This window comes from Microtus oregoni, unplaced genomic scaffold, assembly GCF_018167655.1.
Source record: "Microtus oregoni isolate MIOR12 unplaced genomic scaffold, Mior012 000015F_ref0000493, whole genome shotgun sequence".
Taxonomy (NCBI): domain Eukaryota; kingdom Metazoa; phylum Chordata; class Mammalia; order Rodentia; family Cricetidae; genus Microtus; species Microtus oregoni.
In genome coordinates this window covers 28,689,371-28,707,016 of record NW_024543074.1, presented here as the reverse complement: position 1 = coordinate 28,707,016, position 17,646 = coordinate 28,689,371, and the positions used below count along the sequence as shown (strand labels likewise).

General features: G+C 52.7%; 2 protein-coding genes and 1 long non-coding RNA gene across 5 annotated transcripts; 1 reads left to right on the top strand and 2 right to left on the bottom strand.

Annotated features, from left to right (window-relative positions):
* Positions 1-1,120: 1,120 nt before the first annotated feature.
* Positions 1,121-5,499, bottom strand: LOC121456648. Its single transcript, XR_005975652.1, has 2 exons — positions 5,209-5,499; positions 1,121-1,460 (listed from the first exon to the last, which is right to left on the bottom strand). It is a non-coding gene; the product is annotated as an uncharacterized LOC121456648 (long non-coding RNA).
* Plscr3 (phospholipid scramblase 3) lies at positions 5,406-10,295 on the top strand. 2 transcript variants are annotated; one of them, XM_041664997.1, is made up of 8 exons: positions 5,406-5,486; positions 5,987-6,155; positions 6,429-6,664; positions 6,748-6,790; positions 6,892-7,112; positions 7,284-7,445; positions 9,241-9,402; positions 9,559-10,295. In XM_041664997.1, the coding sequence occupies exons 2-8, from the start codon at positions 6,149-6,151 to the stop codon at positions 9,613-9,615; spliced, it is 888 nt and encodes a 295-aa protein (XP_041520931.1). In that variant the 5' UTR covers positions 5,406-5,486; positions 5,987-6,148; the 3' UTR covers positions 9,616-10,295. The 2 variants fall into 2 exon arrangements, with proteins under 2 accessions (XP_041520931.1, XP_041520932.1); XM_041664998.1 differs by lacking the exon at positions 5,406-5,486 and adding an exon at positions 5,678-5,772.
* Positions 10,296-10,809: 514 nt separating this feature from the next.
* On the bottom strand, positions 10,810-17,530 carry Tnk1 (tyrosine kinase non receptor 1). Of its 2 annotated transcripts, none has more exons than XM_041664995.1 (13): positions 17,484-17,530; positions 15,936-16,148; positions 15,731-15,801; positions 15,433-15,624; positions 15,154-15,309; positions 14,761-15,044; positions 14,219-14,492; positions 13,063-13,157; positions 12,567-12,731; positions 12,248-12,327; positions 11,211-11,500; positions 11,033-11,128; positions 10,810-10,950 (listed from the first exon to the last, which is right to left on the bottom strand). In XM_041664995.1, the coding sequence occupies exons 2-13, from the start codon at positions 16,096-16,098 to the stop codon at positions 10,837-10,839; spliced, it is 1,980 nt and encodes a 659-aa protein (XP_041520929.1). In that variant the 5' UTR covers positions 16,099-16,148; positions 17,484-17,530; the 3' UTR covers positions 10,810-10,836. The 2 variants fall into 2 exon arrangements, with proteins under 2 accessions (XP_041520929.1, XP_041520930.1); XM_041664996.1 differs by lacking the exon at positions 17,484-17,530 and adding an exon at positions 17,036-17,150.
* Positions 17,531-17,646: the final 116 nt, after the last annotated feature.

The following is a 17,646-nucleotide window of genomic DNA, read 5'->3' as shown; positions in this document are numbered from 1 at the left end:
AGACTTACTAATAAGCCTTGGCCCTGGAATCCTGTGCTTTACAAGGTCCGGTAATTAATGGTGGGCAAGACTCATATAGAATGCTTGAAATAATGCAGCTTCCTACCCAAGAAGCACATGGGAATTGTAGATTTTAGTAAGTCCATTCGTGTAGTTCATTGAAAGTTTCCCCCAGTGCTGGGGATTGACCCCAAAGCCTTGGAAATGTTAGACAATTTCTCTACCGTTAAGTTATATGCCCAACTGCCTCCTGCCGTAGCCTCCTGCTAGTTGAGATTACTGGTGTGAGAATCTGGTTAGTTGCGAGTGGTGGCTTTAGCCCTGTCATTCCAGGGTTGCTCTTTGCAACAGTGTCCACCTGGAGAAAGAAATGTGTTACATACCGACACACTCCAGCAGTGAGAGCCAGCCAAGACAGAAGAGTCATGTGATTAGTTGTAAACTGTTGTAACATCAGCGCAGAGCAGAGTGTTACGTATTGGGCATCAGAAAATGACTCACAGTGCTTGAGATGGACCCTAAGTCCTAGTGTGTGGAGGAACTCAGTGTAAGGAGACTGGAGTAGAAGGGGGTGGTGGCGTGGGTCTTCTCTGTGGCTGAGTTTTGAACTAAGGCAGGCAAAGAGACACACGGTTGCAAAGCAGATCTGACTAACACTCACAGAATGGAGAGAAATGGAAGTTGTTTAGGGGACAGCATTTAGTCAGCCAGTGTTGATGGAGTGGCAGACACCAAAGAGGGCCGGCCTGGGCAGGACGGATGCTGCAGGACGGACGCTGTCGTTTCCTGACAGAGCTCCTTAACTAGCAGTAGGAACTGGGTTGGAAACAAGTAAACGCACAGATACATTGGTTGCTATGCGCTTAGCTCCTTAACTAGTAATAGGAACTGGGTTGGAAACAACACACAGATATGTTGGTTGCTATGTAGTAGCTCCTTAACTAGTAGTTGGAACTGGGTTGGAAACAACTAAACACACAGATACATTGGTTGCTATGCGCTTAAAGGGAAAGAATAGGTGGGCTGGGCCGTGGAGCATGTTCCCACTCTGATGGGAAGACCCCACCCAGCAAGGAGGTCCTAGTGAAAAAGGACCAGGACCAAAAAGACAAGAACTGAACAAGATCACATAAAATGTTTATCATTTAGACAGTGTCCACACCTTCAGAAACTAAAGCGTGCACCTTCAATATATTATATAAACTGCTATAAAAAAACAAAGCCAGATGTGGTAGTACGTGCAGTACTTGGAAAACAAGACGCTGAAGGATTACAAAAGCCAGCTCAGGCTATGTAACAAGACTCTCTCCAAACAAAAATACAGTGGTCCAGTCCCAGGTCGGTGGTAGTCGCAGTATCTGCTTACTGGGTGTCTTGCTTTGACCATGGCCGAAAGGGAAACGTATATTCAGGCAAAAGGAATGGCTAACAAGACAGGTTGAAAGAAGCAGCCCCAAGTCCTGGAGAGAAAAAGCCAGATGAATAGGAGTAAGGACAAAACCAGCGTGGCACCCATGAGCTAAGAGACTCCAGATGGTGGGAGCAGGCCTTAAAGATGCGGTTAAATTGCCTCTTTTTTTTCCAATTTTTTTTTTTTTTGATTTTCAAGACAGGGTTTCTCTGTAGTTTTTGGTGCCTGTCCTGGAACTAGCTCTTGTAGACCAGGCTGGCCTCGAACTCACAGAGATCCTCCTGCCTCTGCCTCCCAAGTGCTGGGATTAAAGGCATGCGCCACCACCGCCCAGCTAAATTGCCTAACTCTTATGTGCAGTACAGTAGTTAAGTTACTAAGTTTTAAGTCATCCTTTTAGGCTCTTATTTGTGTGCGTAATTTTATCTTCTTGAGATAGGGTCTCCTGTATTCCAGACTGGACTCAAAGACCCTATATAGAAAAGGGTGATTTTGAACTCTTGATATTTTTTTGGAGGGGGTTGGCATTGAGACTGGGTCTATCTAGCTATCTTTCTACCTATATTATCTATCTATCTCCCTCCCTCTGGTGTGCTGGAACTCACTCTGTAGACTAGGCTGGCCTCAATCTCACCGAGATCCACCCATCTCTGGTGGGATTAAAGGCAAGCGCCACCACCACCCCAGCTATATCGGCATACTTTTAAGGTTAGGATTTTTATTTCCTACCCTCAGCCCTGCTAAGATGCAGATTCCTTTTATTTTTTTAAATTTGTTATTATTATATGTGTGTGTGTGTAGTGTGGACATCAAAGGACAAACCTCAGGGGTTCTCTCTTTCAGGCCTGGGCTCTGGGAATAAACCCAAGCCTTCACTCAGTCTTGCAGAGCAAGCGCTTCTACCTGCTGAGCCATACCGCCAGCTCTGAGCTGCAGATTCCTGTGCTAACAGCTTTTGTGTGGCTTGTGTCTTTGTTACTTTTCTATTGCTGTGATTAGACACCCTAACCAAGGCAATTCATACAAGAGTTTGTTTGGGGCTTACAGTTTCAGAGGGTGAGTCTATGACCAGCCTGACAGGGCAGGCAGGCAGGCAGGCATGGCACTGGGGCAGTAGCTGGGAGCTCACATCTCTATCCACAAGCACCAAGCAGATGGCTAACTGGGAATGGTGTGGGCTTTTGAGGTGGAGTCTGCCTCCAGTAAAAGGCCACCTCCAGTGAGGCCACACTTCCTGAACAGTTCTCCCAGCTGGAGACTTAGCGTTCAACAATATGAGCCTATGGGGGCCATTCTCACTGAAATCAGTTATTTGCGTGAGCTGGGCTCCTGTAGCCCATGCTGGTCTCAGAATATCTGTATATCCCTGATCTCTTGATCCTCCTGTGTATCCTCTGTGTATCCTTCAACTCTTGATCCTCCTGCCTCCATCTCCTAAGTGCTAGGATTACAGGCCTGAGCAACAGGCCTGGCTTGCCAAAACTTTTAGGGTCACATCAAGAGAAAATATGCATCAGTGTGACAGGATGCCAGGAGCTGTCACAGAAGGGCACAGGCATTCAGGGCACACATACGGAATGTACGGGAGGGATCAAGAGAGGGGACCCCGGCTGAAGCTTCTTTTGGGGCCCACAGCATTTCCCGTATGTGTTAGTTTCCCATGACAGGACTGGACTACTTAACTTAAAGGGAGCACAAGCCAACAGTGGGGAACTCGATGGTTTGGTTCACCAGGCTTACAACCACAGCAAGGTTTCCAAGTGGTTCACAGTATGGACTTTCTCTTACTAAAGCCGGACAGGGTAGAGAGTGCCTTGAACCATGTAGGTCAATATGATAAACCCAGACAGGAAAACAAAATAGAAGCCCAGGGCTAGAACACAGCTGAGTAGCAGACCACTTGACTAGCATAGTCAGGCTTCCTAGCACCAAACACACACACACACACACACACACGCATGCTCACATACACACACAGGAGGGTAATGTAAAGATGATATTGATAAACCACAGAGAAACCCTGTCTCGAAAGAAAAAAAAAAAAGATGATATTGATAATAAGAATAGAGACAGTTCCTGAGCAGGTTTCTGTTTTTTTTTTTTTTCCCTTTAAAGACAGGCTCTCACTGTGTAGTCTGGCCCTGTAGAACTCACTATGTAGACTAGGCTGACCTTATCTCTGCCTTCCGAGTGCTGGGATTAAAGGTATATATCATTATGCCAGGCTGAAGTCAGACTTGTTGTTAGTGGAATGAACTACATAGCTAGGCATAATGGTGAATGCTTTCAATCCCAGCACTTGGGAGGCAAGGACAGACATATCTCTGTGAATTGGAGACTAACCAGGACAGCCAGAGCAACATAGTGAGACCCTGTCTCAAGTAAAAGAAAAAAAAAAGAATAAAAAATGTTCTGCATGTGTGGTTGTAAGCTAAAGTGGGTGAGCTGGGGCTCACATTTTCCTAACACCTCCCAAGGTTAAACTCTTCTATTTCAGGGTCTCGAGAGATGGCCCAGTGGTTAAGAACACTGGCTGCTATTCCAGAGGACCTGGGTTTGATTCCCAGCACATACATGGTAGTTTACAACCCTAAATCCAGTTTCAGGGGATCCAACACCTTCTAATCTGACCTCCACTGGCACTGCGTGCACCTTGTGTAGAGACACACACGCAGGCAAAACATCTATACACATAAAATAATAAGAACTGGAAAACAAAGCAGACTTCAGCAATGGAATCACGGCCCTGGTTATTAAGACTATCCAGGCCAGTGTGCTCAGTCTTCCACTGAGGTGGGCTTGTCTAGACTCTGGGGACTGTTAAGGCTGTGTTTTCAGGGTTAGTAAGAAGTCACCAGCCGGGCGGTGGTGGCGCACGCCTGTAATCCCAGCACTCGGGAGGCAGAGACAGGCGGATCTCTGTGAGTTCGAGACCAGCCTGGTCTACAGAGCTAGTTCCAGGACAGGCTCCAAAACCACAGAGAAACCTTGTCTCGAAAAAAAAAAAAAAAAAAAAGTAAGAAGTCACCAAAGGAAAGGACACAGGATCTTAGAAGTAACAAGCCAACAGGGAAAAGAACACCGATGAAAGCAGGGATTGGATGGGCAGGCAGGAAGTGACTAGCGAGAGCAAGAGGGGCATTTGTGTTGTGCAGCGGCAGCGGGGTCTCCCAAGCCAAGCGTGACTCACCTTCCAATTCTCTTTTGCTTACATCCTATCTCTGAGCCATGATGAAGTCATGTTTCCTCAAATGCTCTTACCACCGGCGCTACTGCCCTGGTTTCTGGTCCAATCCATCACATTATACTCAGATTGCTGCAAGAACCTCCCTCCTCGCCTTTGCCTACCTGCTGCCTCATGAGTTCTAACACTGTAGTTCTCAGTTTTGCCTGTATGACAAAAGCTGGAATCCTCAGAGTTCCTGTACCTGCACCTCGTCTCAGACATTAAAATATAATTGATAACAAGATCCAGGCAGAAGTGGTGGGCTGTTTTTGTTTGTTATTTTTAAATAGCATCTCACTTCCAAGAAGACCTGGAACTCATGGTGACCCTCCTGCCTCGGTCTTCAAAGCACTGCAATTTCGGTCGTGATCGACACCTACCCAGATACTATGCTTTCTTTTGAGGGAGGGGGTCTTTAGCGAGTCTTGCTATTGTTGACCTGACTTGTTCTGGAACTCATTGGCCTCATACCTCCTGCCTCTCCCTTCCTGAATGCTGGGATTACAAGCGTGTGCCACCATGCAGAGGAATGGGGACCTGTTCTGTTCAAGTGTTTTTCCTTGAGCCTCACCTCACGCACATTCATTATTGATCCCTCTCGGCAGTAGCCTGTCACGCGTGTGATGGGTGCACCTGAACTGAGAGGTACCGGAGTAGGTCAACGCTGCGACAGGGAGAGAGCACAGCGAGGTCGCCCGGTGGTAGGAGAACGCCGAGCCAACTCTGGAAGCCCATGAGTGTGAACGCTGCTCCGCTGCGTCAGCGACGCCCGACCCGCCCTTGGGAGGAGGATCGCGGGGTCTGGAGCAGCCACGCGGTGGGGAGGTAGCACTGCCGCCCGCCGGGAAGGTAAGGGTCGCGGAGTGGGGATTGGGCCGCAGTCCCTCCGACAGCTCAGAGCTCCACGCCTCTGCAGTCGGAGCGGAAGGGGCGGGACCGCTGCGAACAAAGCGCACAAGGTCCAAGGTCCGCGGCCCCGGGGGAGGAAAAGAGTCTGTTTTCTGCGCAGACGCCCCGCCCGGGACGGGGGCGGGGCTTAGGTGACCTGGGGGTGGGGTTAGATTCCGGGCCCGCCTCCACCAGCGCCTGTGAGCCCTGGAGTGCATGGCCCCCCGGCTTATTTTGGGGGCTTCAGGTGAGCCGGACCATAGAAGGGTCAGGGAGACCTTCCTCGAGGTCAGGTCGTCAGTCTGACCGCAGGTCCATCTGACCTGCCGTCTGCCAACAGCCATCTCCGCAGAAAATGGGAGAACAAAGGGAGGGGGCGGTCCTGAGGCCCCTAAGGAAATTCAGGGTCCCAGGTACCCCGCCCCGCCCGCTGACACTTTCGGTTTCTCCCTGAGTCGTAGGCGCCGCCCAAGAGACCCTGGGCCCGCGCTAGGCGCAGCTGCCTCTTCGCCTTTGCCTGTCCGTCTTTGTGTCTGTGTCTGTCTGGCTGTTCCCGAGCTTGTCTCTACTCCAGAACTAAGCCTCCCGGACGCCGACAGCCCAAGCCTCCCCTCCCCTTTCCCATGGCAGGTACGTGGGCGCTAGGCTGGGGTCTGCATTATCCCCCTTCACGAACTTGGGTGCCGGGTGTTTCAGAACACATTCTCCAGGAATGTGCTCAGACTGGCTGCGTGGGGCCCTCCCTTCCTCCTGGGGAGCCACCGCCCTGCCGCCCCCCCCCCCCCGCCCCGCTCCATCATTCTCTGCCTCTTATGTTTCCCTCGGGTGCTCCTGTCCCTTGGGCTGAGAAAGAAGAGGATAAAGCCACAGGTAACTTTCTAACCTACCCCTGCCCCCCTACAGGCTACGTACCCCCCAAAGGCTACGCCCCTTCGCCCCCACCTCCCTACCCCGTGACAGCTGGATATCCAGAGCCTGCGCTGCATCCTGGACCCGGACAGGCACCAGTGCCTGCCCAGGTGCCGGCCCCTGCGCCCGGCTTCGCTCTCTTCCCCTCGCCAGGCCCCGTGGCCCCAGGGTCTCCTGCTCCTTTCTTGCCACTACCAGGGGTGCCTTCTGGCCTCGAATTCCTAGTGCAGGTGAGTGGGAGGAAGGATGGCTGGGAGAACTGTTGATGTTTGGGCTGATGGATAAGGTCACCGCTTCTCTTAACTCTTTACAGATTGATCAAATCTTGATTCATCAGAAGGCTGAACGAGTGGAAAGTGAGTAGGAGGAGGACCAAGTTGGGCTTCATGATCTTTGCGACAGTGGTGCGGTTCTGGGCAGGTGAGGTCCCTGAACCTCAGCATGTTACCCTTAACAGCGTTCCTAGGCTGGGAGACCTGTAACAGGTATGAACTTCGCTCCGGGACCGGACAGCAACTGGGTCAGGCAGCTGAGGAGAGCAACTGTTGTGCCCGTCTGTGCTGTGGTGCCCGCCGGCCACTTCGTGTCCGCCTAGCGGACCCTGCGGACCGCGAGGTGCTCCGCCTCATCCGCCCACTCCACTGTGGCTGCAGCTGCTGCCCCTGTGGCCTTCAGGAGGTGGGTAGCGTAGGTTTTGTGGTGGTTGGTAGACAGTATAGAGACTGGCCCAAAAAGAGTTGTGCTTAATAGGAGGGGAAGGTTTAGTGAGCTTCTGAACCGAAGACGTCTGGCACCAGTGAAGAGCTCTGGCCAGGTATCCTGTCTAACCCTGTCTGCCTCCCTCTCCAGATGGAAGTGCAGGCTCCACCTGGTACCACCATCGGCCACGTGCTGCAGACCTGGCATCCCTTCCTTCCTAAGTTTTCCATCCTGGATGCTGATCGCCAGACTGTGCTTCGAGTTGTGGGGCCTTGCTGGACCTGTAGCTGTGGTGCAGACACCAACTTTGAGGTATTGTAAGTAGGGCGCGATTCCTAGGCTCTTCATAAACCAAGATGGGGGCTAATGAGATGGCTCAGAGGGGAAAGGCACTTGTGCCACCAAGTTTGACAACCTGAGTTCTAGCCATGAGTCCCACATGGTGGAAGACGAGAATCAGCTCCTGCAAAACTGTCCTCCGCTCTCCACACACATACCATGGAGCGTACACAGTCAGCCAATCAATCAATCAGTCAACAAGTGTAGTTAGAAAAACAAGGTGGTAGCTTCCTTGCTAATGGATGGATTAAGGTCAAGTCCCTCATTCTGATGATTCCGAATCTCTTGTGATCCCCACTTTTGCTGTCAGTTTTCTTCCACCCAAAGATGAGATGGTTCTGTGGACCCATAAAAGCACAGCAAAAAAAGATTTCATGGTGGCGCACACCTTTAATCCCAGCACTCAGGAGGCAGAGGCAGGCGGATCTCTGTGAGTGTGAGGCCAGCCTGGTCTATATGGTGAGTACTAGGACAGGCAGAACTATAGAGACCCTGTCTAAAAAAAAAAAAAAAAAAAAAATTCACCTTCAGGCCAAGGCTGAATGTTCCCTGCAGCCCTGTAGGAGGTCTAGGGGAGTCTGAGGCCAATCTAGATCTAAGGTGGAGGACTGTTATTTTCATCTTCTTTCAGTGGTTAAGGTTGCTGTAGGCTGGACCCATGTAGCTGCTGGACCTATCTGTAAGCATAGGCCCTGCAGTACTTTAACCCTTGACTTGTCCTGCAAACCTAAAAGTCCAAATGACCCAGCCAACCTGAAGTCCAGGTGGCTTCCTCTCACCAATCCAGAGCCAGAAGAACCCAAGTGGTGAGGATTTCAGAATGAGACTTGGGAAATGCTTTGGCTCTTAGAAGACAGAGGCACTGCTCGGAGTTCTTTAAGGGATGATTCTCCGTTCAGATAAAGGAGAAATAACAGGTTTCATCCAGCAGAGGTGCCTCACCTAAGGTTGTCTGCAGAAAGTGAGTCACTTGGTAGTCAGAGGGAGTTGTTGGCCTGAGAACTGGTTGGAAAGGAGATAATTGTGTGATCCCTGGATGGGAACATGTGTGTCGTGGGGTTCTCAGGGAGCCGGTGTCCCTTTCATGAACGGTCCATACTTGATCTGCCCTCTCGGCAACGCAGAGTTGGTAGCAGACTCGCTGAGCCTGGGAACTAGGCTGCAGGAAGTTTCCTGCAGCTGCAGGACGAGCTGGGAAGAGGATGCAGAGGATGTAGAAGGAAATCGCTTCAGTTCTCTTCCCTGGACCAGGAAGTCACTGAGTCACCACTGACCTCCACATGGCTGGCTTGTTCTTGCTGAGCTGAGAGGCCAGTGGCAATCAGTCCTCAGAGGCTGCCTGTTGGCACCTGTCGGCTAGGATTGGCTAGCCTTCAGAGGGGTTCACATGCAATGCTGGAAAGGAAGAAAAATCCCACTTTTGGGAGGGTATTTGGCACCTCCCTTCGCCCTCTCAGCTCTCTCCCTTGCACAGAGCACATCCTTTGCCTACAGCACCAGCCCTGGGTGTCAGGAATACCGGTAACCAAAACAGGCCTAGCAGCGAGTCATTTATCTCTGAATGCAGTTATATTGCACATGGCCTTTGGAAAGCAACAGATCTAAATCTAAATTCTAGTCTTCATGGTGTATTCATGCAGCCTAGGGTGCGTTTGCCGTCACTGAGGATACAGTCTACCCAACTCATGTGTGCCACTGTCCAGTGAGGCAGGAGGCACGTGAGATGGACAGCGTGTTCCCCAGTGGGACCCTTCTTTCCTCCCAACAGGTGAAGACTAAGGATGAATCTCGCAGTGTGGGCCGCATCAGCAAGCAGTGGGGAGGGCTGCTCCGGGAAGCCCTCACAGATGCCGACGACTTCGGCCTGCAGTTCCCACTAGATCTAGACGTGAGGGTGAAGGCTGTGCTGCTGGGAGCCACGTTCCTCATTGTGAGTTGGTGGTCCCTTCCCTGCCTACTGCTCCTTTCCTGTTAGCCGAAGCTTTGTTTGCTTCCTGGGCCCTTACTAGGCTAGGCACGTGTGTGGTGGGTTTCAGGTCCGGAGCTGACCCAGCCAGATGTCCCATTGACAGTGACCTTTCCTTAGGATTATATGTTCTTTGAGAAACGAGGAGGCGCCGGGCCCTCTGCTGTCACCAGTTAGAAGCCAGCTCAGTATGAGGAGACCATCACCTCAACCAGAATTCAAGATGGTCAACCGCCCTGGCCTTTTCCTCCTGAGGCAACCCCTTCCTTGGCATACACTGCAGCAGACAGACAGGTGGCTGAGTGGTGGGGACCATTGTGTCCCATCCCTTCCCTCTCCTCCTCCCTCCTTCACCTGTGGCCTGCAGTGGAGTATGCATGAGAACCCTTCCTGTGTCTTACCATCTCCCGGCAGTCCCTACCCACACACTACTAGATTTTGGACTTTCCTGCCCTCTCCTTCCCACCTTCCTCCAGGGCCTCTGCACAGGAGGAGACTTATCCAGGGCTGGTGGGTAAACAGCAAGCAGCACCAAAGATGGCAGCCACGCCACCCTTCCCTCATGTCACCTTAGCCAGTTAGTTTAGCTTCAGAAGGTGGCACTTTGAAGGGACCCCGCCTCCTCATTAGTAGCTGGAGAGGCGGGGACCCAGTGCCAACTTCCTAACCCCCTGGGCCCTGCCGGTGCTTTCTGCAGCTTCCTGTGCCTTAGTTAACCTCTTCCTTCCCCTGCTGGAGGAAGGAGGCTGTGTCTTTGTATGTTGTACTCATATAAAGTTTGCAACTTTTTAAACGTTGGAAGATGTATGTGATGGAAAGGGAAGAAGAGAGAACCGGTGTGGGATAAAAGAAAGGGAATAGCAGCGGGGCTAGAAGTGGCCATCTCATAATCTATAGTATTTGTATTAAAGAAAAAAAAATACTTGAGTCCAAAAACTGAGTTTTCATCACCCATGGTGATTCCAGACCAAAACCAAAGCAAGTCAGTGTCTAAGACGGGTGTCCCACGGAGTCTAGTGGGGTAGCTAGTGACAGGTCTAACAGTTGGTCCATGGTCCAGCACAGCTACTCGATCATTGCCTGTCGTGAGCAGAGGCTTCCTTGGCAGCTTTGTTCTTTCAAGTCATGTTCAAGTAGGAATGCAGGCAGAGTGAACTAGATCCTTCTTGGTCCAGTCAGAGCCCCCAGAGGCCAAGGAGCAGGGCACGGAGGAAACTCTCATCAGTGCCTGACCCGGTGCCCTGCACACTTCCTATACCTCCTCCACGGCAAGGAAGCTCTCCCGTGGTGTGAAAGTCTGCCTCTGTCAAGACCTCATGGTTTCTGTTTGGTCCCATCAGGTCAGACTCTAAGTGGGCCAGGTTCTCCATGCTGGGAGCCATCCCCAGGATGTAGGGTTCAGGACCGGGCCAGGACGTAGCGACTGGCTGCTGATAGGTCCCACTGGTGATGCTCCAGGATGCGCCGACAGTCTGCTCTGGATCTGTTACTGAGGTGGAAGAGCTGGTCTACCTGTTGGAGCAGGAAGGAGGGAAGCTGACCACTAGGGGGCAGAGCAGGAGAAGAGGGAACCTGGAGAAGGGGCTGGCTTTACCTTGAGGTTCCGGATAGCAGAGGCCACATCTCCCCCAGAGGTTCTCAGTGCCACTTGACACTGCTGGTGGGTGACTCCATGTACACTTAGCTCCACCTGTGGGGGACAAATCCTGGTCTAGCTCTTGTCCGAACCTATAGGCCCTTTGAACACCAAGTCATGTCAGTTGAGACCTCACCTCTATAATCTTCCTCTGCCACTCGGGGTCTGACGACGGGCCTCCAGAAGGGACAGTGGCTTTGCTGGCTCCAGGTACTCCGGTGCGGTGATTGTGTGATTTGGGCCAGGGAGGCCGTGGTTTGTGGGGCTGGATGGGCTGAGAAGAGCTGGAGATAAAAGGTGGGCGTGGAGGCAGGTCTGGGAGCCCCTGGGGCATAGCTCTCGCACGTCGAAGTTCTGGAGGGCTTGAACCACCTCCTGTGGGTCGGGGACCCAGGGACAGCACTGACTCCAGACTCTTGGAAATTCCTTTGGAGTTGAGAAAGAAACAACTTGAAAGGAGGCCTACCTTCCTGCCCTCTGTCTGTCTGCACTGAACTGTATGATTCTGAAAGAATATTTAGGTAAGCTAGCGGGCCTTGTCCTCAGGTGTCTGTAAGTTAGGTGGGACAGTAGCCAATAGGCCAGGTGTGCAAATGCACCAAGGCAGCTAGGGATCCAAAGAACGGTATTTGGGGCTAGACCCAGGAGACACTGTCCAGTGGGAAATCAGGGTACTTCCAATCTCTTAAAATCTCAAAGTATGCCAGGCAGTGTTTGCACACACCTCTAATCCCAGCCCTTGTTAGGCAGAGGGAGGTGGATCTCTGAGTTCAAGGCCAGCCTGAACTGCAAGAGGGAGTTCTAGGAAAGCCAGGATTGTTACACAGGGAAACCCTGTCTCAACCCCCGCCCTCCCAAAAAAGATCTTAAGGTAGGGGATTAGAGAGATGGCTCAGAGGTTAAGAGCACTGACTGCTCTTCCAGAGGACCTGAGTTCAATTCCCAGCACCTACATGGCAGCTCACAGCTGTCTGTAACTCCAGTTCTAGGGGACTGGACACCTTCACATCAATGCACATAAAATATAAAAATAAAATAAAAAAGATCTTAAAGTAAAGGTAGACTGTCCAAGGATAGAATCTGGGGAAGGAGAACATATATGCTAATATGGATTCAGGGTTGGGAAGGGGAATTGGAGGTTGTTCCTGAGACCCTGGGTACCACCACACTCACCTTTCATCCTCTGCAGGGGCACCTTCCTTCTCTGGCCCTGTGCTGATGTTACATCTTGGAACTTTGTCTTCTCTCTGTCCCTGTCAAAGAGAGATCCAGTTCATCCTCCAGTTCACCCACATCATGGCCTCCTTCCTCCACCCCCAAAAGAAAATGGGTCCCACATGTGCTGAGACCCACAGGGAAAGCTCAAGCAGGGGGGAAGTTCTTACTCCTGGATCATGCTAGTCCTGTTCCCAGGTTTTACTCCAGAGAAGTTGCAGGATTGGGTCAGTCCCTCCAGCCCAGCTCTGTCCCCTCCTACCCTTCAGTGACTCACCCGTCCATGCTTCCTCGGCATTTCTCTCCCCGGGCAGGGGAGGCTCTGGGGGCTGGGTGGGTGACTGGCGAACCCCCCACGTCTGGCAGTATCACTGCTGACGCCGGGAAGTTGCCCACTTTGAAGGTGCGGCCGTTCTGACCCTTCCAGGTTGTGGTGTCGGGGCTGTGGGAAGAGGAGCTGATGAAGAAAATGGGACCAGGGAGGGTGGCAGCTGCTCTTGGGCCACATTCGGCTCATCAAGCTGTCTTGTGGCCACATCTGCCTGGAGGGAGGGAAGCCTTTTTCTCTCCAGCACAAAAAAGGCTCTGTGGGCCAGGCAGGGCTCCAGCAGGGAGGGCAGGACAGCGTTGGAGCTTGGGGCACAGTGGAGAGGAGAGAAAAAGACCCACAAGACCAAGACTCAAGGAGATGGGGGGAAATGAAGAGACTGGGAGTCAAGACGGCTGGGGGGGATGCCTTCCCTGGGGATGCCTAGGGTATTTGAGGTTGTTACCTGCCCTCGATGATAGTGATGGGGTCACCCGGCTCCATCCGCAAAGCTCCTGGCTCTGTAACTTCCCTAATGCAACGTCCTTCAGAAAGCCAAGCCTGTGGAAACAGGAAAATGTGGCTGGGTAATAAGAAATCCAAAGAAAGGACTTTCTTTTGTAGCCATCAATCAAATAAATACATACTAGTTATGTCCTCTGTGCTTAGCCCCATCCCTGTCTCCCTATTGTAACCCAAAGTAGGGTAGGGTTGCTGACATGGATTCCATGCCATGCTGTACACAGGATGCAACCACAAAGGGAAACCGTGCCTCTACTTAAGGGGACCAAGGGACAGCCACCCTGTCCACTTCTTTTATTCCATACCCAAGCCCACACGTTTGCCCCCACACATCTCAGGGGCATGCCCACTCCTCCCCAGGCCCTCTCTTTCATCTCTGCTCTGGGGCTCTTTCTCTCACTCTGCCTCCCAGCCGCTGTCAGTAACGTCCCTATTAGCATTCTCAGACCCAGCTGGACTGAAATAACAGCTCTGATCTGTGGAGCTCCCAAGTTCCCTCAGAGCAAAGACCAAAGTGTGTTAACAAGTAGATAGATGGACTTAGGGACCAGATCTGAGTTCACATGGATGGAGCCACTCTTTGCACCTCCACTTCTGGTGTGACTTTAGATAAGTCACCCTCCCATCAGTGCATGAACTGCCCCGTCTGTTAGACAGAGATCAAGAACAATTACCTCCAGGACAAAACGAGTGACTGAGGACACCTGTATACATATATATATATGAGGAGTATATCACACTGGCCAAGTCTTCTAACCTCTCCTTGAAGCCCTGCTCCCAACTGCAGCCCATTACTTCCGCTTGCCCTTCCACACAGAACTTCTCTCTCTTTGCTGGTCAAGCGCCCATGAGAACCGATTACTCTCTATTCTGAGCCTCTTTTGTGGCCAAGAAGCAAATATCGCCTCTTCTGGCTGCGTCTTTGTAGCCCCTAGCTGCCTCCTCGGTGCTCTGAGATTCCTGCTGGGACTAACTCATTTGGTTCAGAGCTAAGTTCCAAATTCCAGGCATCAAGACATGTTTGCCTTATGCGTGGAGTTCTGGGTGAGAGAATAAAGGGAAGAAAGGCTATGTGTGTCTGCAGAGTTGGGGATCCCCACCTCTTGAAGCAGCCCTTCCAGGTTGGAAAAGCTAGGCCGGTCTGCAGGGTGAGGGGCCCAGCAACGCAAGGCGAGTGAGTAGAGGGCCCTGGAGCAGAGAGGAGGCCTTGGCAGCCTGGCTCGGTCCTTCTCCAGCCGGTGTAAGATGAGATATGGTGGAACACCCGCCCAGGGCTCCTCGCCTCCAGAAAACATTTCCCACAGTGTCACGCCAAACATCCACACATCAGAGGCAGAGGAGAAGGCTCCCTGGCGGAGGCTCTCTGGGGCACACCTGAAGCAAACACAAGTTGAAGGTGGCTAGGAATACGCCCAGCTCATCCACTGTGCACCCACTCCCGTGATTCCCTCCCCGCCCCATCAGCCTCAGAAATCCTTTTGTGCTTCTTGAACTGATGATGCCTCCGTCCTGCCTCCTCTAGGAGACTAACAACCACCCCCTCCCCCGCAACACACACTACCGCCGCCCTAGCTCCCAACAGGCTGCTGTTCTCTACCTCCCAGTCCTGCCTCAAGCCAGACCATCCGAGTACCGCCCTCACCAGGCATAGGGGATGGGCCGGGGCCCGCCCATCACGTAGCGACCCCGGGCGCCGCCCAGCGGCCTCACAAGTCCAAAATCTGCCACCTTGATAGTGCGCGGTGAGGCCAGGAGCAGGTTGCGGGTAGCGAGATCCCGGTGCACTAACCCACGGGACCCCAAGTACGCCATGGCTCCTGCCAACTGACGCAGGAAAAGGCACAGTAGGGCCACAGGCAGTGGGGGTGTCGGCCCTGGGGCAGTCAGGCGCGCATGCAGGGAGCCCAGTGGCGCCAGCTCCATCACCTGCAGGAACAGAGCACCATGTAAGCCATAGTGTGGCCCCACTGGTCTTTCTCGTTGCAGCTAGCCCTAGGGCTATGAGGAAAGCCCTGCACTGCCTGTGTCTGCTCACCATCTGTAGAGGCTGGCCCAGTACGAGGCCGTGCAGGCGCAGCACGTGTGGGTGCTCCAGCTTCATCATGACAGACACTTCTCGCAGGAAGTCTCCCAGCTCAGTGCCCATAGGGCCCTCAGGACCAACACGGAGGGACTTGACAGCCACCGGGATCTGGAGGTGGGGGGAACACCATCAAGTACCCAGAATAACAGGTCAGGGCCAGTGCTGAGGCCTTGAATGAAGGAGGCAGGTTGCCTAGGCACCTTGGATCAAGTAAGCCCCTTGAACACTCACACTTTGGCCACTGGGCAGTGTCCACAGCCCTCGATGGACAACACCGAAGCAACCTGAGCCCAGGAGCTCCCCTCTGCACACAGCACCCTCTGGAATCAGACTCTTGAGTCCCCCCTCTGGCTCGTGGAGACACAGAAGACTGTCTGAGCGTGGAGCCATCTCCTTCTGTTCAGGTGCAAACCCCCCAAGGATCTGAAATAGGAGTATGAATTCAGGTGTGTGGAACCCTGATTAACCCTCCCAGCCACTCCGCTTATCATTCCTCAAATACCAGCCCACCACCACGACCACCACATACCTTGTAGACCCAGTTCTTAGACTTGACACCCGAGCGGTACCTCTTCAGGGCTTCAGCAAGCCTGCGCTGGGCTGGGAGAGGCCACAATTAGAGGGCTAGGGAAGAGGGGGGATGGGGAAAAGTCTGGAGTGTGGGATAACAGGACCAACAACTGGTCCTGGAAGAAGGCTGGGGAAGCTACAGGGCCAAGGTAAAGGGTCCTCACCAGGCCTGCCCATGCCAATGTTGTCCAGGTCCTCAGGCCTCACAAAGTCAAAATGTTCTGGCCGAGTGACGTTAAGCTCCTCAAGGATTGGCCGGTAAAACTGGGCCAGTTGGATGTCCCGGAGCAGCCGAAGTAGCCACAGGGAACTGGCTTCAGGGAGCATGTCTGGAGTCAACCTCTAAGGTGGATGGCAGTCTGTTTTAAATGTGTGACCTATAGTAGGCACCAAAGACACAAAGGACAGACTCTCAGCTGCCACCCTCAACACATCAGAAACACTCAGGAACACAAGGAGAGGCAGATCAGACATGGTGAGGAACTCTGCCACATACATACCTACCTCTGGTAACCTGCCCCCATCCCCAAGACTGGGAAATCTGCTCCCCACACCCTTGAGATCTCAGAATCCTGCCTCCCAGGCTACCAAGCCAAACCATCTTTTGAGATATGGCACCCTGCCCCCGTACCCCAACATGCAAACACTGCCCATTTAGTTCTGAGCCACACTGCCCCCGTACCCCGACACGCAAACACTGCCCATTTAGTTCTGAGCCACACCTTTGCACGCATTCACTCCTCCTCATAAATGAGACAACTTGCCTGCCACACACTAACACCATACCTCAGGCACAAAGGAAGATATATAAAGGAGGTACACTGCCTCCCACCCACTACCAAACACACACACACATACAGATATGCTACAAAACATGCCTGAGACAATCAGATACATGTCTCAAGTCCGAGACATTTCCATATTCTGCCGTGAAATGCAGGCACGCTGCCACACTCCCTCAAGCAGGTGTGCCTGAGGCAACAGCTCACTTTCTCCACAAACCAAAGATACCTAGATATACCGCCACACATATCTGACACACCAAGGATCATATAAACACAAACACAAAATGAGGACTTACTGTCACCTCATCCCAGGGATACCCAGCGTCACACACGTCTTAAACATCCAAGGCAATAACAACACTGGAGATTAAATAGGTGTCTGTTCTGAGCTGCTAACTGAAGGCTAACACCGTAGCCAAGCTCAGATACTGTTCACAAAGCCACCTAGGCTGCCAGGTGTGTGGTCCTCCCACACCCACCTGCGCTCAGCTCCAGGTAGAGCCCAGGTGCTCTTCTACGTCACTTCACCCAAGTTGGCTTCCAAGCAGTCCCACCAGCCACTATTAAATAAGACTCTAGGCCTTTGGGTCCGGGCTGCCTGCCCAAACGCTCGCCTTTACACACCTGACCCTCTCCCTGATCCCGCTGTAGTTAAGCCACGAGGAAGCCCTGGATTGCAGGTGGGGGTGGGGTGGGAGGCACGGAGAATCACCCCAGAAGGCCTAGGAACTAAGAGTAGAAGAAAGTTCAGGCCCAGGAAGATCCTGAGTTGCACCACAGGTAGGAAGGGAGGAACCAGAGAAGGCAGCCAAGAAGAAATGCTGAGAGGGAGGAAATGCTGAACTGGAGAAAGGGATCCAGCGCCGCACCCCAAAGGGATCCTGCTGGTCCCAGCCCCGGGCGCCCCTTCTAGGTGCGGAGTCTCACCTGGCAGAGCCGGAAGAGGCTGCTGCGGAGCCGCCCAAGCGGAGGGCATTAAATCCTAGGAAGGGCGGGACCCCAGGCCGCGGAGGGCGGGTCCTGGAAACTGGCCCTGAGCAATCAAGGACCAATTCCCTAGTGGCACTTGGTGGCGGACGCCCAGATTGCG